The following is a 27,915-nucleotide window of genomic DNA, read 5'->3' as shown; positions in this document are numbered from 1 at the left end:
CATAGAGAGACCAGCAAATTCAGTAAACCCAGTTGCGGCGAATTTAGCTCTCACAGGCTCTACCTTAAGTCATAGAACACTGCAGGCGGGTCATTTAGATAATGTAGTCAGCGAGCGTATAATACCAAGTAATAGCCCACATAATTCTCAACCACCTCTTTCTTTATAGTTAAATAACTACCAGTCCTTCAATTTACCAGCAGCATCATGTCCATTTGTACTAGTTCTGGTAAACGTCCCATTACTTAGAGCTAACCAAATTGAATCAACATCCCAATGAGCTCCAGAGCGCCAAGACGCCCCCGGGCATGAGTTGTGCTATATAATTTGTATTTACATTTCATTACATTACAACCAATGGCCAAAGACAGGCATTGGTTGTCCCAAGCTACTGATATAGGTCACCTTATACAAAATCATTTGATCATGCCCAGAAGAACTCCCTGGGTTAGGTTGGATTCAAAATTGATCGATAGCGACTGCATTGTACTTAAGTTCGATAATCAACGGTTGGTAGAAGATTTGTTAAGGTAATTACCGGTAGCACCCTCACTATAGTCTCAGATCTACACTGTCCCATTGGGCTTTTTTTAAACGCCACCAGCTATGTACAGATCTAATAACAGAGTCAGAGTCGTTTTGCAAACAGAAATGTGGTTTCTACTTCTCAGCCAGCTAATATCATTTTTCCTACACAAAACAGGTTCGCCCCACTGGAGAATATGGATAATTGTGATTGACTTCCTACATCACTTATCTCACTCCTTCCACCCAATAATTTGGTGAGTAGAAGTTTAGATGCACCAATTGATTGAAATAATGTGGGTGGGCATCAGACATCAGATTTTAACCTCGAAGGCATCTATAACCAGCAAAGTTCAATATCTGTGAACCATCAAGGGGTGTATTCACCCCAGGGGGCTCAAGTTGATACCTCACCTATCTCATGGAATATAGCAGGCTATAATAATAAAAAGGCAGCTTGGAATGGCACAGTGAGTATTGGAATTCCGATTTGTCTGCAGGAAAATTGGGAGATAAACCCTATATTTGTGAATGGTTATCGTTCTGTCTTCACTCCAGCACTTCCCTCGAACTCAGGTAGAGCAAAAGGTGGTTTACTTACACTTATAGCTAATACTATTATATTTGAGAAGGTTACTTGCTTGAATAGTTCACCACATTTTCATATTTTAGTGGGCAACGGGCGGTCGAGGGACGATTTAATTGATACATTTCTATAATAATAACTTTGTTAACCCTAGAGCAGTGGCTGATGAGTTGGGGCGAATTTTGGAGGACCTGCTCTCTCACCGCCCCAGACCTATATTTATTGTCAGGGCTGGTGATTTTAATACACACATTTGATGCAGAACTGTTCTGCGTATATGTGGGTAACTGACTTAACTAGGACTCAGATCTACCATTTTAACCATCAAAGTTATGGTAACGCCTTAAGTAGATAATTGTTGGCTTGGGATTTAGTTATTGTAAATTCAATTCACACTTCCACGGATCAAATGGTTCCAGCTTTTCAGCGGGCAGGTACCACCTCGACTATCGATTTTATAATCATCCCTGCTAATTTTAACAGCTGTTCCAAGAAGCTTGAGGTGCAGATGACTGAAGTTAGTGGCCATGTCTTAATTTATTTTATCTTTCAATGGTGTGCCCTTAATAAATCTGGGCCCCAATATACCCCCAAACCGATTCTAATTGGGAAAAACAGTTTCATATTATTAAAACGGGAGAAAACTGAGCCACATTCTTTGTTGTCTAAAGTTGTACCGTTAATCTCTCAGGAGGTTTATTTATGCTCAGACCCACAAACTAATAGCAACCAGGTTGTGCTAGCCCTTAGTAAAATGGTAACATCCATTAGAGCTCATGTATCTTGCCCAGCAAAGCAGAATAATCCTCCACATATAAGATGGTTTGAGAAAAATTGGTCTCAGGCTTCCATTAATCTTTGGAAGGCACTTAAAAGCAGCCTAGAGTTCTTGCTAGAAATTTGAGGGCCATATATAAATCTGTAAGAGAGGAGAGGAAAAGGCAGCTACGTGCGGAAGCATGGGAGAATCTGAGACAAGCCTCACTGTGAAAAGATAGGAAGGCTTTCTGGAAAGTGGCCAATTCCGCATTTCTTCAGGTGGCTGTGGGCCATCCCTGGATCTCCACATTGATGAGAACACGTGGTTAAGTCACTTCCAGAATATATTTCAATCTCAGGTTGATATCAATGTGGCAGTCTTAGAGCAACCCCCTTGTGTTTTCCCAGCGTTGGAGTTCTCTATTGATGAAACAGATCTCGCCCTGTCTCAATCGCATGCTCTGAAAGTTGTGGGCCCGGATGGAGTCCTGTTGGACATCTTCCTTGCTATTAAACCTTTGTGGCTTCCACTTGTGACCTTTCAACGCAATAGCCAAAGGTGGCCCTTTGCCACCCTGGAAACAATCCCTGATAATTCCAATTTGTAAGAAGGGAGGCGCCTCCAATCCTGCTAATTACCGCTCAATCTCTCCACTGGATGGCACAGCTAAACTAATGGGGAGATTATTTCTCAATACGCTGGAGGATTGGGCGACGGAGAACAATGTCCCTGTGGAGGCTCAATATGGCTTTAGGAAGGGGAGGCGGACAGTAGACCAGTGCCTCAATCTAGCCCTAATTGCAGCCAAATATGCATTTGCAAAGAAAGGCCAGTTTTAAATGGCCTTTATGGGTTTATCCACGGCCTTTGACTGTGTGTCCCACAGTAAACTGTGAGCTATCATGGAATCAATGATCGTGGACTCTTCCATAATTGTTTTGATAAGAGAACTTTATGGAGAAAAGGGGGCAGTAATTAGGTTTGGGAAACAGGGACGTGCTCAAAACCCTTTGTTTAAGGGTGTGAGACAGGGTTGGGTCCACGCTCCTTTTCTTTTCTCCCTATACACAAACAAACTAAATGAGGTCCTGAGCGATAAATGTAGGGATGTCCCGGCTGTAGGCGCATTACCTTTGCCCATCCTGCATTACGCAGATGACGCAGTTTTATTGGATAGAACTCCAATGTCAGTACAGCTTTCCATAGGTATATACTCGGCCCATATGGCAGTTAGGCCTCTATGTTAATAAATCTAAGACTTTTGTGATGGCTGTGGGTAGAGATTAGAAAAAACGAATGAGACTCCAAATAGAGGGCAGAAGCTTGGAGAGAGTGGAGAATTTTACGTATTTGGGGATCCTCTTTGATGCCAAATGAAATTGGTCTGGGATGGTGAGCAACAGAGTGAATCTTATGACTAAGAGTTTAGGTGCCCTATGGAAATTTGCTTCAAGCTTAGGAAATAAACCTAAATCGGTATCTATAGCTACCTATAGTGCAGCAATCTGGGGAACAGCTCAAATGGATGCCCTATATGTTATTGAAGATAAGTTTATTAAAAGGCTATTGTCTATGCCAGGTTCATGGCCGAATATTATTGCTCACAAATAACTAGGCCTTCTTTTTATAATGGATACCATTACAATGGCTCCTCTACTACTATGGCTATCATTATGGAAAAGGAACTCTGTCCAATTAAATCAAAGTGTGTTGAAGGATATCCTAACTCTTGATCAAGCTTCCTCTATTCCCTGGCTAGCTTATGTGAAACAGACTTTTAGAGACTTGGGCTTGGCAACATTATATGATTCACTGACTCAGTGAGTGACTTTTCCTAAGTCCAGACTAAAAGAACTTTTCATTGCCAAGTGGGCTCAAGATAGATGGCAGAAAAATTGTTTAAAATCTTTGATGATAAGCTATCAGGCATTACCCACTGTGGCATCTGGGCATTCTTCTTATCTGTTCTTTGTTTCTAATACCATGCATCGTTTTTTCTGACAAGGTTTAGATTACATTTTGCTCACATTCTATGTTTCTGTTTATTCTATAAAGCTGGGAGGAAATAATTCATTATTCCACTGCTGAGAAAACTGAGCTTACGCTCGCATGTACAAGCTCTTGCAGCAATACAAAAATTGGAATTACCATTCATGTTTTATGACAGCGTGTTTCTTACAGTCAGCTTTAGAGACTAGAAGGGTGTCTTCCTCCAGGGGGATTGCTTTAACCGAATTTTAATTCTTTGTCTATGGATTCTTATGCATGTTAAACGATCCATGGAGTGTTTTTCATTCACTTTTATTTGTGTGCTTTGTCTAATGCTGATACTGACTAGGTTACTGTAATTTTTATTTCTATTGTGGTTATTTTAACTTTCTAGTTTTTGTACATTGATGAATCGGCAGTTGTGGATTTTAATATGATGTATAACCGTAATTACTATGTACTTTTATGCATTTTAATGCAAAATAAAGTGTATTGACTGACTGAAATAATTCATTGAATCTTGGTATTGCACTTATTTGGAGGATTTTTACACACCAAAATTGAAAATATATAGCATTTCAAATATATAAAAGGACTATTTCTGTGAAGTTGTACAGTGGAGTACTGATAACTGAAGCACTCAAATTCAATAAACATTTTCATTATTTAATGTATGTTTAATTTAAATTCATCCATCAATCAGACATACAACTCAATCAGAAATGGGTAAAGATAATTGGTGAAGAATCACAATTAACTTCTTAGTTTAAAAAAAAAAGAAAATCTTCAAATAAATTACACACGGTGTGGGGTTGCGTGGCGATTCAGCCGTTCTGGTCCAGCGTGTCATCTTGCCTAGGTCGTGTCCTGGCGTGGGATATCCCGTTGGACCCCAGACTGGCGCTTTTACACAGCACAGAGGACATTGGGGGGAATCGCTACAAGAGACACCTTTTATTTTTAGGCCTCACCTTAGCTAAGCGTGATATAGCACAACATTGGAAGGACCCGTACCCTCCCAGCGTCACCAACTGTAAAAAGGCACTGGACAGATGCATGTCTGCAGAGGTTGTAGTGTTTCAGGCTAGGGGATGACCACAGAAGCACGGAAAGATCTGGTCTAGGTGGGCCGCCCATAGAAGTATAGATTTGCCCCCAATGCCGCTTGTGATCCTATTGAACAATTAGTGGTGACTAATACACCTGTTCAGTGTATCGAGGCTAATGAAACGTGGCTGGGAACTTCCTTGGCATTTACATGTAATGTTTCTTAAGTATGTATGGTGCGCTTTGGGGGGGTGGGGGGTTTCATGTTTCCTTGGTCTGATGTTCTGCAGGCTATTGGGGGTTTGTATAATGTATCTAGAGATATTGTTTTATGCGTTTCCACTGTATCTTTCTTGTTGGGCTTCGCCCATCTGGTATGCTGAAAACGTAATAAAATCTGTTGTTAAAAAAAAAAGCTTCCAATAATTGTTCATTCTATCATGTGTGGTCCATCCAAATGTATCCATTAAATTCATTAGAACTCAGTTAACAATTGAACATTATGCTGATCGATAAAGTATCACAATTACTTTCTTAGTCTATTTTGACATCCAGTGTCTGTCCTATAAATTCTAAATCTATTGTTTCAGCACTTCCCAATCCTGCTCCTGTTCAGATTCTAAATTCTAAATTCACTCTTGTGAAGAGCATAAAGCAAAGCTTATATTTTCAAAACCTTTTCAATTATGTATTCTTCATTTTATGTTCTACCCAACATTTGTCAATTTTTCACCTTAAGCTGTCCGCAGCAGATACTCCCAAACAGTGAAATTTTTGTATTTCAAAAAAGTGCATTAGCCTCATGCTTACTCGTCACTCATTGTTTTCATATTCTCTAAAGTTTTAAGCATGACACCAAATATATCTGCAGTGTTACCTAACTGTTTTCGTAAACAATGACTATCTTATAAATATTGCATTCCTTATACAAAAATATATACAAAGATCGGTTTGTAAACTCCCCACTCTTTGTGAAAATGTAACCTCTTGTTGCCTTCAAGATTTGTAAACATTCCACTCTTTGCGTGCTGATGTAAACATTGACTGGTTTGTAAACAATCAACTTCTGTACAAATTTCACTTCTTTTTATTTGCATCACAAATGATCTTATAAACCCTGTCCAATTTCCAAAGCACTTGAACCAAATCTAGTTCAGCATTCTCCGGTATATGTACTTCTAGAGGAATAGCTCGTTACACACTTGCTCCCCCTTCTAGTCTATAAATATTGAATGTAAATTTACCTTATAAAAACCATGCAAAATACATTCAACAATCTTAAAAGACCTCCTCTAAAATAATGTCTTGTTGTTTTAAATAGTCTACAATTGTCATAATTAAAAACGGAAAATCAAAGATATCTAAAATCCCAAAGTGTGCCACATCAAAAAAGGAATTACATATTCAACTCTATCTATCTATCTATCTATCTATCTATCTATCTATCTATCTATCTATCTATCTATCAATATATATATATATATTTAAGTAGCCCCTTTATATGGAGCACCTTACAACACCACCGACACTCTGAACCTGCGCACCTTAAATGTCTGTTTCCTAGCTGACTACTTACAATAAGATTAGCACAGTGCCATCCATGCCAAGCTAGAGAATGACAAAGTCTTATGCTTTTTTTACAGCCAAGGGTTTAAGCATAAGAATAGCAAGTGCCATCTACAACGAACAGAAACATTACAATAGCCTTTTACAGTATTACAGCTTTGTATTGTAAAAAAACATTCAAGCCAAACTGGAATTAATAAAATATATATTAATATAAAAAACAAAGGTTAAAGTGACATTATAATTAGAAATTGTAATAATATCTTACTTTACATTTTAAAAATACCTGAGACATTCACTGAAAAAAATTAAAGGTAAAACAAACGTTATAGTTAGTTGAAAATGTAAGTTAAAACAATGTTTTAAACTAACAAAACCACTGAAAATCACCAGTTATAGTTACCTCAAGTAACTGTAACTTGTGCCCTCGACATGCACAATGTTGTCATCAATGATGCTATTACAGATGCCATTAGGGATGGTATCAACCTAATCATTGAACATATCATAAGAGATTTAGTATGTGAGGGCGCAAGTAGTGCTTGGCGCAAGTTATAGTTAATTTAGGGAGCAAGTTATAGTTCCTCGACATTTTGTTTTAACTGAGATGTTCACCTAACTATAATGTACCTTTAATCTTTGTTCTTTTTTCAACAAATGTTAAATGTAAAGTAAAATGTCCATCACCGTATGTAGACAAGACCTGCACCTAATTCCCCGTGGAAGTCCAGCCCCATGAGACCGGAAATACTCCCTGCGGACAGTCAGCCAGTGCCCTCAACACCGTGGGCACCCAATCAAGTTTTACATTTTTTTTTTTTATTGCATCACTGATCAGCAGGCATAGTAATTCTCCAGGGGACTGTGCTGGGGCTCGTGGTGCATCAGCAGAACTAAAAAAACTAATCTTTTTTATGTGGCCCTGGGGGACTCTCTCAGACCCCGCCATCATGGCCCGGCAGGGGTTAGGGTACACCTACCGTGTCCCTTTACATCTTTTTAAAAAAAAATTATAGGGCTCGGGCAACAGTCCTAAGATGGTAGTAGCAACTTTTCCTTCAGGTTGTAGTCAGCCAATCACAATGAGTGCTGCAGCTCATGGATCCACTGCGATCGATCCATGCTGGAACTGTGGCTAGAAATATACATACATTTTGAGCCGTAATTTCTCAAAAACGACTGAATGGATTACATAAAGTCACAAAGAACTTGCTTTCTGGATCAAAATCCAGCTTTCTGGAAAATTTGGTGTAATATCATTCTACTGTTTTTGCAGTATCGCTAATCAGTTTTCTTATGGAAAATGCATTGGAATTTTTTTCTTTTTGAACCTGCCTTTTTTTGGACCCTTCTTGATGGATCATCCCAAAACTTTCCAGAAAGAAGCTGAGGTGCATGAGACTTTTTTTATTTAGAAAGGTACGTGAAGATTCATCAAACAGAGCCAAATTCATTAGCATACAAAAGAAAAAACAATTCCTAACTATAACTAACCAACAGCTATCAATCTATATATGTATTATATAGAATAAAGTAACCCCTGCCGTTTATATTATAAGGATATTGCAAGTCACCGAGGAGTTCCATAATCATATAACCATATAAAGGAATGAGGCCGAAGACTGAGTCCTTCATAAGGTTATAGAACTCTGAGGTGACGTGCAATAAGATTATCATATACGCCAGGGTAGTACGTTATCCCATATAATAAATGGCCACATCCCCATCTTTCCCACCTCACCTTTCCCACAAACCACTTAAAACCTTGGTGAGTAGCTCTTTCATATGAAAGTGCGAGCATGTATGCAAAAAAGATGAATAAAAATAAGACAGCTAGTGCAAAATTAAACACATCAAAAACCTGTTAGTTGCAATATATCTCTGTAGGGTGAGTTAAGGATGTACAGCCTCAAGAGCATCCTCCAGAAGCTGTGGACTGGGGCTCGATAAGTAATAACCACACGTGTTTCCTTCTGACGAAGTACGTCCTGCTTTTTACCACGAAGGTTCAGCGCTGACATACGTAGCTCTGACCACCGTGTTTACCCCCTTTTTGTGAGCAATATTACATCGGATATATTCCGGTTTCTAAACAAAGCTGTATTGAAGCCACATCTATAGGCAGAATTATGTCAATGGCTACAAAAGAAAGGTCTTCTACGATAGTGCACGAATGACGAGTAAATGGCAGATCAACGCGGTGTGCACTGGGGCTTGAACGTGTTATTGTGCATGTTGTAGGAGGGGCCTAGATACTACACCACAGCAAGACCAATGATGTTAAAAATATTGTTACAAAGCATCATGGAAATCGAGTCTTAAAACACAATATGTATAGGCACCTTAGTGAAAGGATACCATTTGGGAATTGATATGTCATGTTATAAATTATGTTTTGTCTCACTTATAATCATTTTTGTACCATCAGTGTGCAACTACGGAGGAGGAGTCCCCTAAATTTTTGCCATGGAGCCCATAGTTTACAATGACTAGGGTAAGTGATTATGCCACTCTGCATGCACATAGAACAAAAGTCAAATGGTGTTATCTGCATCCTTAAGGAAAAACAGTATATACACTTGTTTAGGGGTCTCCTATTAAGGTTTATACACACATAATGTATTTCCTTGCTTTACTTTACTTCAATTGTACATCTTTTTCTTTAAAATGCTAAAGATAGCGTTGGTTTAAATGGAGGTGTTTTCACCACTGTTCACAGGGGCCAAGTCTCACAAGTATTCTTATGAGGTTCCCATAGAACCAGTCTAGGTGCTCTCTCCATATATAGTCAAAAGATAGGTGAGTGCTCTAAGAAGGTTTTAATTTTAACATTAAATGAATACCCACAGGCAATAAAATACACGCCTGTAGAGCAGCAGTTCGCATTGATTGTTAACTTGTCCCTTACACTTTTCTGTTTCCTTCTCTGTTGGTGTTGCTGAATTAGCAGAGGGACTGGTAGGGTTACAGTTTTCACCCTTGTTGCATGTTCTGAATGCGTACCACAACTTGATTACCCAGAAGAAGACCCTAGACCATTTAGGCTTGAATAACAGTCGAAACATGTTGGTAAAAGAAAGATCTCAGGTCAGGTAATTCATTGCAATTCACCAGTTGACCAACATCCTTTTAGTGTTTTTAAACATATCAGAGGTACTCGTCGAATAAAGGAATACTTTGAGTTTATCTCTAGGTATATTTTAAATACTTTTTCTCTTGCCCAGAAAAAAAACAGGACCATGTGCTCAGTCCTGAGCATAGCTATATAAGAACTCCCCAGTGGTGGACTAGCTTGCCTTGGTTGAGTCCGCCAGAGTGGCGTTGTTCCTACCCCGGTGTGAGAGGTCGCCAAATGATGAAGCATGCCTCAATAAGTTCAGGGTGAGACAACCTCTCAAAAATCTTTTGATGACCCATACTCTGGCTAAAAGGCCCCCAAAAAACCCAAGAAAGTCTATGTTGACTTCAATACACTCAAGTGACTTTGTGTTGTGTAGATATTTGTTGCATACAGATATTGGAAACAGTTCAATAAAGTCAGTTTATATTAAAAAAAATGCTGTAGTAGCTCGGACTGTGAAGAAACATATAGAAAGATCCTTGCTTTTCTCTATTTAAGGAGTGCAAAAAATAAACATATCCTCACTGCTTGTCAGGTATTGTGACCTCAGAACTCGATTGCAATAACCTTATAATAGTCGAGTTCGGATATCTTTTCTTTATGATCGGCAACTTAGTGAGTCACAAGTCACCGATTAAAAGAAATTAGGGATTGATGTTTATACAGGGATTATCATATTTATATATATACACAAGCTATCTGCTTCCACACTACTCCTCCTTTTGGAAAACGGACACGGACCACAGATTCAGTGCTTTGCTTAGTTTATTCAACGAGAGCTGTCCGCCATTATATATATAATGCCACAGCATGTCTTGAAAACCCTTCACATGAGGTAGAAGCTTCCTGCTATGTAAGGAGCAACAATGATTAATCGATTTTTACTCACTATATAATTACCTAGAGCACACCCTAATAACTCTAATTCTTTAAAGAAGTTTCACTTCACATTAAAAATTCAGAGCATTTTGTTATGTGTCAGGGCGGCAGGGGAATTGTCAAAGTGTTTATTTGTACAATTTTTAGAAGAGAGCCTTGCAAAGGCTTCACATGTTGCATTTAGGGTTTGGGGCTGGTATTTCAGAAGGATAAAGGGGATGTTGGTCCCAAACTGTTAGTCAGAACACCCTTTCTAAATACCGTTGCCTTAGGATTATAATCAGCTGCATTATTGCACTGTGTAGCCAATTATTTCTATCCCTCAATTACACTCCCCATTTAATTATATCAATTACAAATATAACACGTCCCCCCAAGCTAACTGCATTAATTAAGATGCCACAATCCGGTCCACGCAGTCCCGCTTTCCATGAAGGAAGTGGCCATTACACATTTCAATAATCTCAGACTGGACGATTTCAAGAGCCCCTGGTAATGCACAGCTCACCAATGCCTCCAACCCCTTAATAGGCTCCTCTGGTGATAAATAATGAATGTGTGTAAGCCTCCACTTAAATCCAGCCGTCGAGCACTCTGCGAGCCGCAGAGTGCGTTTCTGGGCTTTACGTCTGAATCATCAAGACTAAGGCTGAGTCTTGGTCCGTGGTCGCTGCTACCAGTTTTACCAACAGTTGTGGCTCATTTTTGCACTAACCTTAAATCTGGAGGTAATAATGAGGTAATGCGGGCATGATGCTAATACTCTTATCGAGTGTTACCATCAGGTTCTGCAAGAATCTCGTCTATTTGAAGGTGTGCACTAATCTTATGAGCACAGGCTTGACTTTCACAGCAATCCGCACTGTATATATATATATATATATATATATATATATATATATATATATATACACATATATATATATATATATATATACACATATTACCTACTGGCGGTCGCCAGTAGGTAGTTATAGTTAGGACCACGTTTCCATAGGAAAACCTCAACATTCTATTTTGAATAACTTTGGCGCCGGTCGACGAATCCTCGCGAATTTCTCAAAATAGGTGGGGCGCTACGCTCCGCTCCTACCCTGAAAGTCTCGGGGGGATTCGTCAAGCGGGGGCTGAGATAAAAGGGGGGTCCCAAAACGCGTTTTTCCCATGCATTTTTCCATAGGACCTTTAGAACGAGCTACAGCCCGAACGGCTGAACAGAATTACTAGAAATTTGGCAGAGAGGTAGTCCCTAGGTCAAGGAAGTGCCTTTTGTAGGTTTGGTGTAAATCTGTTCAGTAGATTCTGAGAAAATAGCCTTTAAATCAATATATATATCTGAGCCCGCTTACGGTACGCTTACCGTACGCTTACGGTAAGCGTACGGTGGCGTGCGCGAGCGCGATTCTGATTGGCTCTTAGATCTTAGTAAACATTCGAATCGGCAGAAACCAGGAAGCGGCGTCCGCCATTTTGTCTACCGCACTGAGTGTTATGTATCAAACATGATGGCCAAAAACATGTTACGGGGATGTTTTGACAACTCCCTCTCACATAGTCATGTTGAGGGAGTCCCCAAACATCCCCCAAGAGCAAAAACGGCATTATTTTTTTTTCGGCAATTTCGCGGGGTACGCTTACCGTACGCTTACCGTAAGCGTACGGTAAAAAAATAAAAATAAAAAAAACACTATCCACACTTTCTCCACCCCTTGTGCAAATGGTGGCCGAAGGCCACCATTTGTGCATGGCTTATGAGAGCACAGAAATTTCCCCAAAAATTTCAACAGATTACCTATCACAAGGAAGCGCATAATATGTCCTCCATGTGCGCACGGTGCGCGAAGCGCATCGTGCGTACATGGCCCATCTAGCGTAACGTGGGCACGGCACTAACTGCGTAAAGTGGGTGCGCGGTGCGCGAAGCGCACCGCGTGCTCACTGTGCGCGCACGGTGCGCGAAGCGCACCGTGCGCGCACGGAACGAACTGCGTTAAGTGGGCGCGCACGCCACGAATGGCGTAAAGTCACTTAGCATTTAAAAAACCGTACAAATTCACTGAAAAAACCATAGGTTTCACACACGTTATAGTTAGGAATTAGCATTTAAAAAACCTTGCAAATTCACTGAAAAAACCATAGGTTTCACACATGTTATAGTTAGCGGAAATTTTACTGATAAAAAACCAATGAAATTGCCCCGTTATAGTTAGTGCTGGCAACTATAACTCACGCGACCGCAATCTTCTGCTGATGACATATGTGTCTTTATGAAAAAAAAATATTTGTAATATATGTATAGCTAAAAATGTATGGAAGAAGACATGGGCAAATAAGTGTCTAAATACAGTATTAGCATCAGCAGAGGATTGCGGTCGCGTGAGTTATAGTTGCCAGCACTAACTATAACGGGGCAATTTCATTGGTTTTTTATCAGTAAAATTTCCGCTAACTATAACATGTGTGAAACCTATGGTTTTTTCAGTGAATTTGCAAGGTTTTTTAAATGCTAATTCCTAACTATAACGTGTGTGAAACCTATGGTTTTTTCAGTGAATATATATATATATACACATATATATATATATATATATATATATATATATATATATATATATATATATAATATATATAAATGTCAATATAAATATATATATATCGCAGACTACGTCTAGAGACATCCACTTGTGATTAGGACAGACGAACGCGGACCCAAAGTTCTTCATGCAGGAAATTTTTATTTGTTGCCCTGCATCGCCGCCATTACGCGTTTCAGCCCCACCTGGGCCTTGATCACATGTTTGATATATGTGTGTATATGTCAAACAATACCTGGAACAGTGTCATATCATGTGCTTTAGTGGCCTCCGTTCAGTGACATCACAAGGGACTTGGCTATCGGTTTTGCCCTTTATGGTTCTGTAGCACCGCTTAGTGCTATGTGGTTTCAGGCCATTTATCATATGTTTAATAATTGACATCGGAGCGGGGGGGGGGATACAGTATAATTCCTTCTCTCTAAGAAATCAATGTGTTTTTATTTAACAGAGCCTTTTAAAAACATCCAGCTCGTCTGCTTGTTTATATACATTGTATTCGATTACAGCTGATCACACTGGTGGAGGGGGTAAACGCAGCTCAAGCGGACTCATGCTGTCTCTGAAGCTGTGTCTGACAGCAACATTTACAGGGACAATGGAAGGAGGCTTTCTGTGCAGACTGTGCAATGCAGGGGTGTGGGAAGACACAAGTTTATTTATCAGTTTATCATAGCAGTAATATGCGTTCTGTGTGTGTGTGTGTGTGTGCGTGCACGCCCATACACACCTTCTTTTGTTAAGGCTAATTTACCTCTTGCTGTAAAATATTAGACTGCATAAACTGCCTTAGAAATTCGTACAAAAGTGACTAATTTGTAATAAAATTAAATAAGTACAAGGGCCTAAAGTTTTTCTTAGAAACACAGTGCCGGGGATGCTAAATATAGAGGCATGCTAAATCTTGATTCCACGTCACTCCTCTTTCTTCCACCACCCTACATACAATCCTTGTCGCTTTAACTCTGGCAGGTTCTTTTTCACCACTACTTTGTCACATATTTCCTCTCTTTCTCTTCATCCGCCCAGCTGTGGCTGGTGACCACAGCTATCCTGATCACAATGATCAGCACGCCAGTTGTAATTGGCTGAAAGGAAGCCAACAACACGAGTTAAAATAGAAATAAGATCAAAATAGCCCACAGCTTCCTACACTGGGGGCTGGGTTGTCCTGCGTGTGATGGGTGAGACAGGTGGAATCCCACAGCAGGCTGTTCCCCAGGGCGGGAGCTGAGGTCTCTATATACCCACACATTATTTTCCGTGATTGTGGATGTCAATCCTGAAAATGGAAGATCCACCAAGCAATCCAGAAATAGGCAGAGTTACCTCCACCCGCCTCTACAGCTGATCCACACCAAGGATGAGATGTATCACTCGACTTACCTTCCACCCGCCTCTACAGCTGATCCACACCAAGGATGAGATATATCACTCATTAGTAACAATTTTTGTTCCTGTCTTGTAAAGTTTAATTTATACTGTCCGAGCTTTTTGATTACAAGATTATTCTAAAGATTTGCAAGGAATTTCTGAGACAAGTGGGTATTTCCTAGCAACAATTGACATACCTATAGTTTTAGCCCCTGCCTTAATCCTGGGGTAAATCCCCCCAGTTAGAGTTGAGGGTATGGTGTGTACATGCGTATGACAAATGTGCATTTACGCTACGTGTGAAAGAAACAATCCCATTCAATAACTAACCTCTTACCAGGTACTGTTCATGCATCGACTACTGGTAAATGATACATGGTCGGGCATTCACAGATGCCAGTCATGCATGGCACCTTGGTACTCATTGCTATCACCACTTCCGGCAAGCGGAGATCAACAACAGCGCCCATTGTGCTCCGTGACCTACCTATATGGTAAAGTCCAATCCAGTCCGTGGGGTCCACCTCCTCCTTAATATCCCAGTAGATGATGAGGTTCTGTGAGTGGCCCAGGGTGTACTCATACAGGCTGGCAGTCAGGCTGGAGCGACTCTCTGACGTCACCAGGTCCGTGTCGCTGTTGGCACGCTGGAAGTTCACGTTCTCAGACATGGCTCCTTGGGCGGCCAGGCTCTGGAGGTTCTCGGGGCTCAAGGTGTACCGGAGTTGGGGGTTCCGCCGCCGCACGAAAAGGAGGTGTTCCCGAGCTGAGCTTGCCATCTTGTCAGGTCTCCTTGCAAATGTCTTCCTTAAGGGTCTGCAAAGAACAAATACAGGTGTTAGGGCCAAGGAAGGAGTGTCAAGAGCAGAGCTGTCAGCAGACAGGACATGGTCAATGCACTCCCCCCGAAATCACCAATCATTCACCTTGTCCTCCACGAGGACCCACAGGTATTTAAAACACCCTTTGAGCGCTTGTCGGTGCAAGTTAGCATTAACTCAATTTGCCATTTATTAAACTGCTTCTCTCAGTTAGCTGCCCGGGTGCAGGCGTGCGCATTCAAAACATGCACCAGAAATATTCTGCTGACCATGTTGTACATATACAAAGTCCTTAAAAAGGCATCACGCTGTGATGTATGTTTTCTACTGCAGATTCTGCCGGGTTTTTTTTCACTTTCTAACTCACCATGACATTGATGCTATTTTAACCATTCCTCATTACTTCCAAATCATTTCATCGACTATACATCACAATTAGCTACAAAATATGTTACATGTGTCTGTGATTGTCGAATATCTTTAAGAAACTTCTGTCAATGACTGACAAGGACCATTATTATGAGCTCCTTTAACATTCCGATTTGTTTATACACTTGACTTTCTGCCCAAATCGGAATTACAAGTGACGCAGTAAAGCTGCGCCTGTAAAGTCCCCTCAACCACAAAAACAACTATTGATGGACAGAATGCAGAACAATGTCATACATTCACCCCAGTACAGAGATCTGGGTCTAAATCCATCGTTTTTTTGCTCACTATGCAGTTCCAGTTTGAACCCAGCCATATGCAAATCAGTCTTGACCCTGTGCCCACTGGAATCAAGCTATCCAGGCTGAAGAGGGGTGAAACTCCAAAACCAGTCCTCGGATGCTTGTTTCCAGTCCAGGGAGGACCTGGCTTGGCAGTTCGGGCTGGACTGTTCCCATGAGGCATAGGGTCAAGACTGAGTTGCATATGGCTGGGTTCAAACTGGGGTGGCATGGTGAGCAAAAAACGATGGATTTAGGCCCAGATCTCTGTACTGGGGTGAATGTATGACATTGTTCTGCATTCTGTCCATCAACTGTTGTTTTTGCATAAGTCCCCTCAACCACACATTACTGGTCAAACCTGGCGAGATATTCATGGAGAAAACGGCCTGGGACGATGCAAAACCCTGTGGTTCCAAACAGCAATTAGTATCACTCGCCATTGTTCCCAGGAAAACATTTTAGGGTGCCGTGATCTCACACCTGCGAATTACTGTGCTCCACCGCATGCGGGGTGCAGGATTCCCGCTGCGGTTCTCCGGCACAAATATAACGTTGACCCTGGTCTGCCACCTCAAGATTATGATGCTAGTTTAAGAGTGCGTCTAAAATCTTCGACACGAGAGTCTACATTTCACCTTGAGCACTGGCATGGGGGCAATCACCTCTGAGGTGAAGGCCCTCAACTAAGTGCCAAACAGATGCTTTTTGTGGTGTCGTTTTTCATGACGAAAGCAAATTCCCATCACCTGCCTTTTTCGAGTTCCACTAACCCCATAACTTCAGATGAGACCCTACTTCATGGGACAGACACATTCCTGCATCGCTGACCCCAAGAAAGAGTAGGAGTTCTCTGGCCTCTGCTAGGCTTTGTGGAGGGTTATGGCTCCATCGCTTAATAAACAACAGTGATCCTACAGAGAATAGAGGAGATTTGAGGGGGAGCTAATAGATCTACCAGGCAATCTAAAAGATCTGCCTGTGATTCCCGATACATTTACAGCAGGCCGACTTCTTCGGCCTGGAGGAAATGCCAAAGGCACAGGTTGCCTATGCAATGTATCATTCTCGCAATAATGTGGACTGCTGTGATGGGGCTCTTTAGGACATGTATTAAGGACCACACAGTGAGCAGACCATTTTTTTTTTATATCTCTAGTGGCAAACTGTAAAGAGATACAAAGGCCAACCTCTGTGTTGGTGGAGGTCTTCTACTGGTGCTAATGGCTCACTAGAAGTTGTGTTTTGAGTCTATCTGACCTAGATATCTCCTAATCATATTCATTAAGGATGCTTTGCTTTGTGGCGATGTCATCCATCGCACATTTGAGCAGTTTTCAAGTTATTTCATGTAAGAGGCTTTATTTTAGTGTGTTAAAGCGCAGTATTGAGCCGATGTCCAGTTCATCTTTTACTGTCAAAGTCTTCTCTAGGAGATTCAGACTGCCTTCAAAGAGGTTTTACTAAGCCCAGTTTCACAGGAGCAGGTGGTTTATTCCTGTATTGGAGTTACAAATAGGTCCCCAGAGATGAGTCAGCGAGATGATCTTTCTGTGTATTTTGGAGCCGTCTGGCCGGGTCTACACCCTTCCATGACTACGCTGACCCAACAGATGGTACCTTCCTTTGTGTGTTCCCCGAACAGGGCAGTCTACGGGCTCTTGCTCAGGATAGGCATGCCAGGGAGATGACTGCTTCGTGTGTAGAGGTACAGTGGGGTTCCGTATCAGACATCTGCTGAGCATCTCTTGCAAGCTTTATCCTACACTGCAAGTGGGGACTACTCTTGCATCGGAATGAGATTCTGGATACCCTTGAAAGTACTAGAGAATAATGCATCTCATCAGTAAAAATAAAATACTCTAAACGACACAGGCAAAAGTATTGTTATATTAGATCTGATTTTAGTCAAATACAAGAATACTGCTTGGGTATTGGTTAATTGATTGTGGAGTTTTTATCTTTACGGAATCCTACCACTGGTCTATTGGCAGCAGCAACAATTGTTACAGATTAAGTAAAACAGGATTACAAAGGCACCTTTTCAGGGCCGTCTTAAAACCTACGCGCTAAGAGAAAATTCTAAGGGACTAAAGCAAAATAATGAAAGTTTCTAAGACAACTTGGTTAAGAGTCAGTTATCAGAGGAGCACCTCTGCTCATTGAAAAGAGTCAGGCAGCAGCAAGCTTCACAGGTGGAAATGGTGCTACAGGATGGAAAGAAGGCTGAGATGGAGAGAGAGTGGCCAAAGCACAGGCAAGGCGAGAAGGACAAGTTTACAGCTGGCAGAGAGGAGAAAAGAAATGAACTTTCTCAGAAGCTGTTAAAAGGATAAAAACATGAACATGCAGCGGCATCAATCTCTGGAGCCAGAGCCGATCACTAGCCAATCATAAATCCCTTATTTTTCACAGGGTCCACAACTCCACAAATACAGTCCATCCATCGAAGGCGAACACGAGATGCCCCGGTGATCATGATCCGCCTGCTACGTAACTGAGCGAGGTAGAATCTCGGTCACTTACCCCACGGGTCATAACAACAGGTTTTTTTTTTCAAATTTCACTTTAATGCCATGGAATGACAACAGCTCGATTGGGGAAGATAACGTTTGGGACTATGTCAAAGATGCAAAAGTTTTGCTTCGAAACAAATGAAATGTACAGTGGCTATTATAAACTAATTTGTCATAAAAGCTGCCCTTCGGACAGTCAAACTCTAGCATGTAGCACATGCATTCTGTTCACTTCTGCAGATTTAAAACACATCTTTAATCCCGACTTCCCTGCTCGGGGCTTTATGGTGGGTTCACACATTGTATTTGTATCTCGCCCACATAAGCATACATTTCTTGAAATTAATGTACTAACAGCAACGTTTTCAGTCAAAGTTCATTAAGATAAAACCACGAAAAGTAGATACGCTTTAGTAATTTTTAAATTTCGTCTACTTCTACGAAATTACAATGAAAGAATTGACACGATTTGAACATCAACTAATACTATTATTGACCAAAATGTTAGTGGAAGAGACATCACTTGCAGTTTCACTACCAGTGACATCACAGGAAGTGACACTGCACAACCTATCAATTCAATAACCAGCTAGTGCACATTTTCACACGACCTTCTTCAAAAGCTTGAGTTTGCAGCGTGCTCATCAATATTCATTGATAACATGTATAAACAATCAGCTACTAAAAGATACAAGGGATGAAATGCATACTTAATTGTATAAGCTCATTAATCAGACCGTTTAAAACACAGGTTGGCAGGCAGTAACACCGAGGTAGCCATTATACCCTTCACGAAGCCCTATATTCCACCCAAGTGTTTGTTTTATTTCTATAAAAGTGATTTTTAGGGAATATATTGTGATGTCACCTCCACAGGACAATTTCAGCCAATCATCAAACTCCTCTCTGACATGCTGCATAAAGATGACACAAGAAGAAAATACTACCAGTACCTCTCAAGCCATGTAAACATGTGCAAGAACGGGATGGTGTCAAACATAATCATATGTACGTTTTGACGGACAAAATGATTGCAGTATAGAGGTTAATGAAATCATTTAAATGTGGAAATGCATTTGAGTGGATAATGGGTCACGTGCTCAGCTAGTACACTGAGGTGCAAGCGCTTAGCTCTTCACGGCCCTCTTTCTGATGTCACGCTCACTGTGCTTTCAGTGTGCACTGCCTGTCCGAACTCCTGGAATTTCCATACTGTTTTGTATTTCCGTATCCTTTTTGTGTCTCGACTTTCTCAGAGGTGGCCCGGTGTCACAAGCTGGCCTCATGAAGACACGGAAATAACTGGAAAATGTAAGATGAGTTTTGAGTGTAGTTACGTCAAAGTAGACCGAGGGGTGGATATTTATCTCTAAACTCAGGCTTCCTTTCTTCACCAGATGTGTGATCCTGGGCAGGTCACTGCATCCCCCTCTGCCTCAGATGCATCAGCGGCCATTGCAGCAGCTTGGCAGCAGGATCCTCAATCTGAACTGTGGCTTAAAGGTGAAACGGGGCGTGTCCTGTGGCTGCTGTTGGGCACTACCAGCCCGTCTCCTCACCAGTGTTTACAGTAAGGAGGCCTGAATTCACCATCTGTGAAAATAATGACGACATCACTGTCATCAGGGGAGGGGGGAGCGCTAATGCATGTTCAGTAACAAAATTACGAGTTGAATCCACGCATTCTGCCAACGTTCAAGTCATTACTATGAACACGTGTGGGGTGGTTAGTGACGTGGTCCTCTCAAGTGACGTCAGTGCCAGGTTTCAGACACCATAGCCTCTCTACCATCCAAAGCAACATGCATCCTGAACGTGACAGCTCCATTGTTCACCACAGGGACCCAGTTCAATGATTGGAATCTGCCTGCTAATCCATCTATGCACTCGTCCACCCAATTGTTTAATTTATCGATTCATCCATTTCTTCCATTCAGCCAGCCGTCCGTCCAGTTCCAGCCTGCCCCTAGCCTGCCCAGAGCATAGCTTGCCTGCTCCTGTCCATCATGGGTTGTTGACTATCCCAGAAGGGATGCACAGGGCAGCAGCAGGTATGTGGAACTGAAACAAAGCAGACACGAAGAAAAGCCCGGAGGGTTTGGTGTCTGTCAAAAACAAAAGCAATCACACAGCACTGGACCACTACTGCTCGCACCCTGGCGCCATCTCCGACAGAGCCTGACAATCTGCATTCCGGGGGGCTTCAGGAGACAACCACAGACCCACGTCTCAGGCACGCAGTATTTCGGGGTACCAGAGAGAGACACAACACAGTGAAGCGCAACCAGTGAAACGCTAGAACAGTGTGATCGCAGCAGCGGATTAAGAAACGAGAAGACGAACACAAACATTTCATGTGCAGCTAATTGAGAACAAACCTTGATCCAGCCCCTAAGAGCCGGCAGACGTCCCCCTGCTGACCTCTCCAGCGGATCACGACATTACACCCATCCGTGGATGGGTGGTAACAGGGGAAACAAACGCTTCTCTCATCCTCGCTCACACATCCACGTCGCCTTCACTTCCTCGAACAGCAACTTCGAGCTTGTTCGCGACAGCGCCATCTAGTGACCGTATAGCCGAATAGTAAGCGGAGAATGCCAGTAATAATAACCATAGTACAGACTAGATATAGAATCTCTTTCTCTGAAAAAACGGGGAGGGATCTTGACAACTAAATCGTGGCTCCTCTTTCTTCACAGCTGGAAATTGATCCTGACCCCTGGCCCTGCCCGACATAAACATGGCCGAGTAAAGAAGGACACCTGGTCTGGGCCCAAGCAAGATGGATTGGGGGTAGGTTGTGGTACGGCCAGAACTGCCCACCTTATTAGAACTGGTAAACAAGGTTCGAGTCCTGGCGTTGGCTAAACAACCTGTGATTCTGGGCAAATCATGTAATCTGCCTGTGCCTAAAATATACAAAAAAAATCTGACCGTGTGTAATATTACCGGTGTTCATGTAAAGCGCTCTAATGCCCATGGGCAATATCGGGCTGTATAAAACTGCAAAAAATAGATCTGAATATTGTTCTTTCATTTCTGGGCGAAGAGCGGGTTTCTTAATTTAGAAATACAGGACGAAGGAGGGCGGCGCTGCCGCCCAAAAACGCCCGGCCCTGGAAAAGTACTCACGAGCCCTTGAGGTTGTCAGCACCCCTTTGTGTACCTCAGTTGTATACCTGCAAACACGACTACTTTGTGCTGACCACCTAATTACGGATGACTTGCAGGCGCCATCTAAAAATCTGTAAAGAATGATTAACCCAGGGCCTTCCGGAAACAAGACCTACACCGGCAGAGACATCTTAAGGATTTTGGGGGCCCTGGGCCAAACATATTTTGGGGGCCCCTGTGCAGAACAGCTTTGAATTTATGATACAAATTCAGCCCCTGTTTCCCACGCAGTTTCCGCTTCCTCAGCTGCGTTAGCGATCTAGTTTGCATCATGGGCATTAGGCTATATTTTCCCCGATGTAAACAGATGCGCGCAGCTGACAGCGGTAGGATTTAGTGTTCCCTGCCCTGCTACTAGGTTTTTAATACTTTTTAACTTGTATATATGTGGCTGAATTACTCTGTGCTTTTTAACAATTTCTCCTACCTATGCGCACTTGCACTTTACTTGATTTTGCTTGCCTACACCTCCTTAGCTGCTCCGATTCGCATCTCGCTTTTCCTCCAGTCCTTGTCCGCCGCGGCTGATACACCGATTGAGCGGAGGGCTGGGGCTACTATTGGGCCCCTCACTTCCGCCGTCACAGTTTCCGCTTCCTCAGCTGCATTAGCGATCCAGTTTGCATCATAGGCATTAGCCTAAATTTTCCCGATGCACACAGACGCCCGTCAGCATCCTGGAGACGTCCGGCACCAGCCATGCTGCCCAGTTCCCCCCCAGTGAGTTTCTTCCACTATATTACATTAGGGAAAAACCGCTTAGCCTTAGGCGGCTACCATTATGTCAGTGTACAGCGGCTGATCCGAGCTTGGAGGTAGACTTTCAACGCAATAAGTGCAACTGGTCTCCTCCAGCCAAGGAAACGTGTACCCAAGATCCTCCCACGCAACAATAAGTGTAAAAACAATAAGAAAACAGAGGACTTAAAGGCCACACTTTTAAATTGTAGCTCCATGCAAATGCATGAACCACACATTTATGACCTACTTTTAGATGAACAGCCTTATCTCTTATTTCTCACTGCGACCTGGCTGTCTGAAGCCACCAACCCTACTATCACCTCCGCCATCCCTACGGGTTATAAAATCCTTAGGAGGGAACGACCGAGTGGGAAGGGGGGCGGTGTCCCCATAATTTACAATAAAAATCTCGACTGCTCTCCCATCCCGATGGAAAACATTGAGGGCGCAGAGTCCTTAGGCTTCCGCTCAACCTTATCCCCCATCATAGCATAGCTGGTTTTCTGATTTACAGACCTCCCAGTGCAATTGGAAATTTTATTACTACGCTTAATACATCCACCACCTCCCTGGCCTTAAAATACAACAACTGCCTTGTTGTGGGAGATCTCAATATACATATGGATAATAGAAAAGACCCTCAAACAATTTCCCTTATTGGAGACGCTGCAGGCCTGCAACATGTTTCCATGTATTTCTTCAGCCACCCATGAGAAGGTCCATACCCTCGACCACATTTTTCACAACTTTGACAGATCAGTAAGCTTACTTCTTCTCATTACCTGGTCTGACCACCACCTATTAAAATTAATCATTCCCAACTCTGCCACTGCCCCTCGGGCTAACGCAGGGCAGAGGGTCCCTAACATTCCATAAAATATCCATCCCAATGTTAGCAGACGCCCTCAGTTATTTCTCACCGGAGCTGTCTGGCTGCCCCGACTCGGACGCCCTCTCAATAGATTCATGGCTCCGAACCAACATCGGTGCAGCGGTATCGGTGGTTTCCCACTCCTCAAAGAGGTGGGCCCCACCAGCTCCATAGTTTTACGGTTCCCTTAGATGTAGCAAAAACAATTGTAGAAAAATGGAACGGAAATGGCGTAAATCCTATGCACCTTAGGACAGGAAGGTGTATAAAGACACCTTAAAAGCTCATTACATTCTCGTGAAGGCAGCCAAGAAAAACTTCTTTCAAACCAAGATAGAAAATGCCCAAAATAAGAGTAAGGAAATCTTTAGCATAGTTAAATCCTTTACCGCCCCGAAAGCCGGGACAAAGGAAGGGCCATGCACAGAAGAATGGTCTAAGCAAATAGCTCAATTCTTCCACAAAAAGCTCTCTCGTGATCAAACAAGCATTCACTAACATCTCAGAGGAAGAACTGACCTTCTACCTTAGTTATAATAACAAATTTCACCTCTTGGATCCTCCATCTTTACTAGCTTTCCCTGGGTTTCAGCTTGAAGAATCACTGACCCTTCTCCAAAGCATTAAGTCTGGCTCTCCTATCGACCCATGTCCAGCGAATATCCTGAACCTATTAGCTCCCACCATGAACCCCATGGTAAACCAGCTCTTTAATGCTTCCCTCTCCTCAGGGAACATGCTGAAATTATGGAAGAATGCTAAGATTCTTATACTGATAAAAAAGGCTAACGCCAAACTGACGGACCCTGACAACTACAGGCCAATCTCCCTTCTTCCTGCTCTCTCCAAAGTATTAGAGCAGCATGTAAACAAGGCCCTCCAAAAACACATTGAAGATGGGAAGCTCCTTCCTGAGTCCCAATCCGGTTTTAGGGCTATTTACAGTACGGAGTCCGCTTTGCTGGAAGTGACTGAATTTCTCAAGGGTAAGCTGGACCAGGGAGGCAAGGCTGTTCTGATACTGCTCGATCTGTCGGCGGCCTTCAATACAGTCCCACATGAGAGGCTCCTGGAGAGACTTGCTAGCATCGGCCTGGGGGGACCGCCTTAACATGGATGTCATCCTTCTTGGCAAATAGATCTCAGGACATCTGGCTCCCCCCTTTCTTATCCCCAGTTCCGGCCATGAATGTAGGTGTCTCTCAGGGCTCCATTCTCAGTCCTACCCTTTTTAATATATATCTATCCCCCCTTGAGTTTCTGGTAGAGGAAGAGGGCGTCAAAATAGTTTCCTGTGCTGATGACACTCAGCTGAGTTTTACATGTGAAAAAGGAACCAACTTTGACGGGCAATGATTAGGACTTTCCTCACAAAGGTTTTTAACTGGCTTAAGATCAATCAGCTGAAGTGCAATCCTGACAAAACTGAAGTTGTTTTCTTTGGTAATCCAGAAACGCTCTTGGTGACAAAAAGATCAGCCACCCCCGCTCGCAGAAAAGGAGAAAGTCAAAAACTTGCGCTTGCTTTGGCATGCTCCGGATGTCAACAAAATTCCTGCCACTGTTACCGCTTGAGAGTAGAAAGATTGTGGAGCAGGCTCTGATTACATCAAAGCTTGACTATGTCATCAGCTTGTACCTCGGTCTTCCCAAATCCATAATCCAGCGCCTACAAGTGGTACAAAATGCGGCAGCCAGAGCCATCCTGAGACCTAAACCCAGATCTAGTATGACCCCTATTCTTAAGTCTCTACACTGGCTCCGCATAAAGAACAGATCGACTTCATAGCGATGACCATCTTCTTTAAAGCTTTCCATGGCTTAAGAGCCAGCTAACTAAATAAGCGCGCTAATCGCTACACAACATCTAGATCCCTAAGATCTTCCAATGCCAACCTGGCCATCGTGCCTAAAATATGCCATGCCTGCACTGGAGGCAGATTCCTCGCCTTTCTAGGCGCAAAATTGTGGAAAAGACTCCCTGAGTTTCTGAGACTAACCACAGACCTACTCTCTTTCAGGAAGAACTTAAAAACCTGGCTTTTTAATAACTGATGGGTCTTTCATGAATGTTTTCCTCCTACTGTCACTTTTTGTGACGAACCGGCAGCGTAAAAAATGTGCTTATTGCACACTATTTACAAAGTAACGCATCTAGGCAGATGCGTCACTTTGTAAACCCCTGCACCGCATTATACCTGCGCCAGGTATAATGTATGCAGGGTGGGTGTTACCCCGCAAGAAGCCTTGCAGAAGTGGCACATTGAAATCTATGAGAACACAGTGCGCCGCTTCTTGGACCCCATTGCGTCAATATCTTACCCCTGCCTCACGGCAGGAGTAAGACTGATGCATTCTCTTTCACGTGGGGCTGTCCCATGTGAAAAGACACATCGTTGGATTTGTATCTATTTTCAAACACACCCCAGCAATGCATCACTGTTGCGCTTACAGATACGTCAGAAATACTGACGTATCTGTAACTCCTTGCGACATGATGCGTCATACAGTAACTATGATGCATCCATCATGTCGCAAGGAGGGCGCACTAAGAATTGACGCATCCCTGTTTTCACACAGCGATACATCACTTCTCATAAATAAGGCCCTAAATGTGTTTACAGCCAATATTCAGGGATAGTTATGTGTGTTTTAAATATTGTACCACACCAGCAGCTCACCAATATTACTGCAAATAATCCCTGTGATGCCCTCCCATTTCTTATATGTTAGGCCTTGTTTGATATAAAAGAAACATTTTTTTATGTATATTGCATGAAACATAAACACAACATTTCTCTGCAAAATGGCTGTACTAGACTCTCACACACCAGCTACATAAAAAATAAAGTAAAGGAAAACAGTATTTAAAACAATCTGTTGAAGAAATTTGCAAGGTCATGAGGGCAAAGGTCTGGAGAATGGAGATGACTGCCAGGGGGCCCCCTGAAAGGCTGGGGCCTGGGGCCAGAGCCCACTTGGCCCATGCATTAAAACGTCTCTGTACACCGGACCCCCAATTACCACCAAGGTTGATAAAGACAACAGCAACTTGCTTTACAAAGTATCTTTCCGAGGGATTGTGAATAATGCAATATGGTACTGTCTTAGAAGACATCACTGCTCACAACACAGTGATACTTGTCTCGGCGAGAAAAAATCAGTGGTAAAATCTAACAACGGTGCGTGCCATGCTTCAGAAAAAAAGTGAAATACTCTGTGGCAATTTGTTTTTTTCTGTGGACGCATTATGTTTAGGACAAATAATACAGATAGCTCAATACCTTTATGTTGGCCACTGTGGTAACTAAGTAAGCAATTCCCTTTCTTCGTGAGCCAGCCACCAAGCTATCCAGGTCCCACAGCTCTCTTCGTATGGGGGACGTCTGCTTATGTTTCCGTAAAATGCTGCGCCAATTTGTAAAGGAGGGATTTCAGGTCCCCGCACCTAACAGTGCAAGGCAGCTCACTAGCTTTCTTATTATTGATTCAAGGAAGGAATTAAAATTGAAGCCAGCGAAAAAACCAACACATGTTTATCTTGATGGTGTTCGTACAAAGTCATCAGTAATTATGTGCCGGTCTGGAATACCGAGGGGTTTTCGTGTAAATGGGGGAATTTACCCTTTGAAGGTTGTGAAGCTTGCTCTTTTAGGCTTCTTCTCAATTCACGTTGTCGGGGATCTTAGTGTACCGTCCGCCAGGTCCATGGGCGGCGAGGTTTCCGTAACTGATTGCCCCATTTTTGGTAGGCGCTGCCAATTTTACCATCGTGGGTGACTTAAACATTCACTTTAACGATCCTATATGTAATATCAGTACTGCCTTGATAGCCGATCTAGAAGCTATGAATGTGTCACTCTGCAACACAGGCCCCACCCATACGGCTGGTCACTTGCTAGATCCTATTTTCTCGAACTTACCTAACATCTCATGCCAGGCAGCCCTTCCTATACTTTGATCAGACCATTTTCTGGTCGGCTTTAGGGTGGGGATTGATCTGCGGCGGAATAATTCACTCACCTCTTCTACCAAATCTAAGTACAGCAATTGGAAGAATCTAGATCTAGACTCTTTCAATCAACATCTTGCGAACAACATTCCGGCTATTCCCTCCATTAAAACATTGGATTCGGATACCATCCATACTTGGATCATGACATCTGTTAACACATGCCTTCCAACGTCTACCAAGAAAATGAATAACCATCGTCCCCCAGCCCCTTGGTACTCAGGAAAGCTAAAAGTTGAAAAAACGAAATGTAAAGCCTTTGAAAGCCGTTGGAGTAAGGATTATGCGCCTGAATCCAAGCATAGTTATAAACTTGCCAAGAGGGATTATCATTCCTTGTGCAAAGCGGCTCATGCAGAACTTGTTAATAATATAATTACATCGGCACATAATAACTCCAAAGTTTTGTTCAAAATAGTAAAGGAGCTCTCAGGAGCAACTTGCCAACCAACACCTCCTGTGCTTGATGAAGCACAATGTGAGGACGTAGCAATGTTCTTCATTGACAAAGTAGAGTACTCAGAACTAAATACAGAAACAACTTATGTGGAGCAGCAAATAAAGAGCGCTCCCTCCACATTAGGTTGTGCCACTCTACAAGGGACTCCTGACTCGGAACCAACCAA

The 27,915-nt window shown here is 42.5% G+C and overlaps 1 protein-coding gene across 4 annotated transcripts in view; it reads right to left on the bottom strand.

The window, feature by feature from the left end:
* Window positions 1-27,915, bottom strand: part of HECW2 (HECT, C2 and WW domain containing E3 ubiquitin protein ligase 2) — a 1,572,445-nt gene that overhangs the window by 904,682 nt on the left and 639,848 nt on the right. For 3 of the 4 annotated variants that reach the window (XM_085648759.1, XM_085648760.1, XM_085648761.1), the window contains exon 4: window positions 14,929-15,257. In XM_085648759.1, coding sequence (XP_085504885.1) covers window positions 14,929-15,220 — 292 coding nt within the window. In that variant the 5' untranslated portion in view covers window positions 15,221-15,257. Of the gene's footprint in view, window positions 1-14,928; window positions 15,258-20,866; window positions 21,030-27,915 lie in introns of those variants that run through there. The other variant, XM_085648758.1, reaches the window with a different exon arrangement.

Source organism: Triturus cristatus, chromosome 3_2 (genome assembly GCF_964204655.1).
Source record: "Triturus cristatus chromosome 3_2, aTriCri1.1, whole genome shotgun sequence".
NCBI classification, from domain to species: Eukaryota; Metazoa; Chordata; class Amphibia; order Caudata; family Salamandridae; genus Triturus; species Triturus cristatus.
The sequence above is the reverse complement of the archived record's forward strand: the minus strand, read 5'-3'. Positions and strand labels throughout refer to the sequence as shown.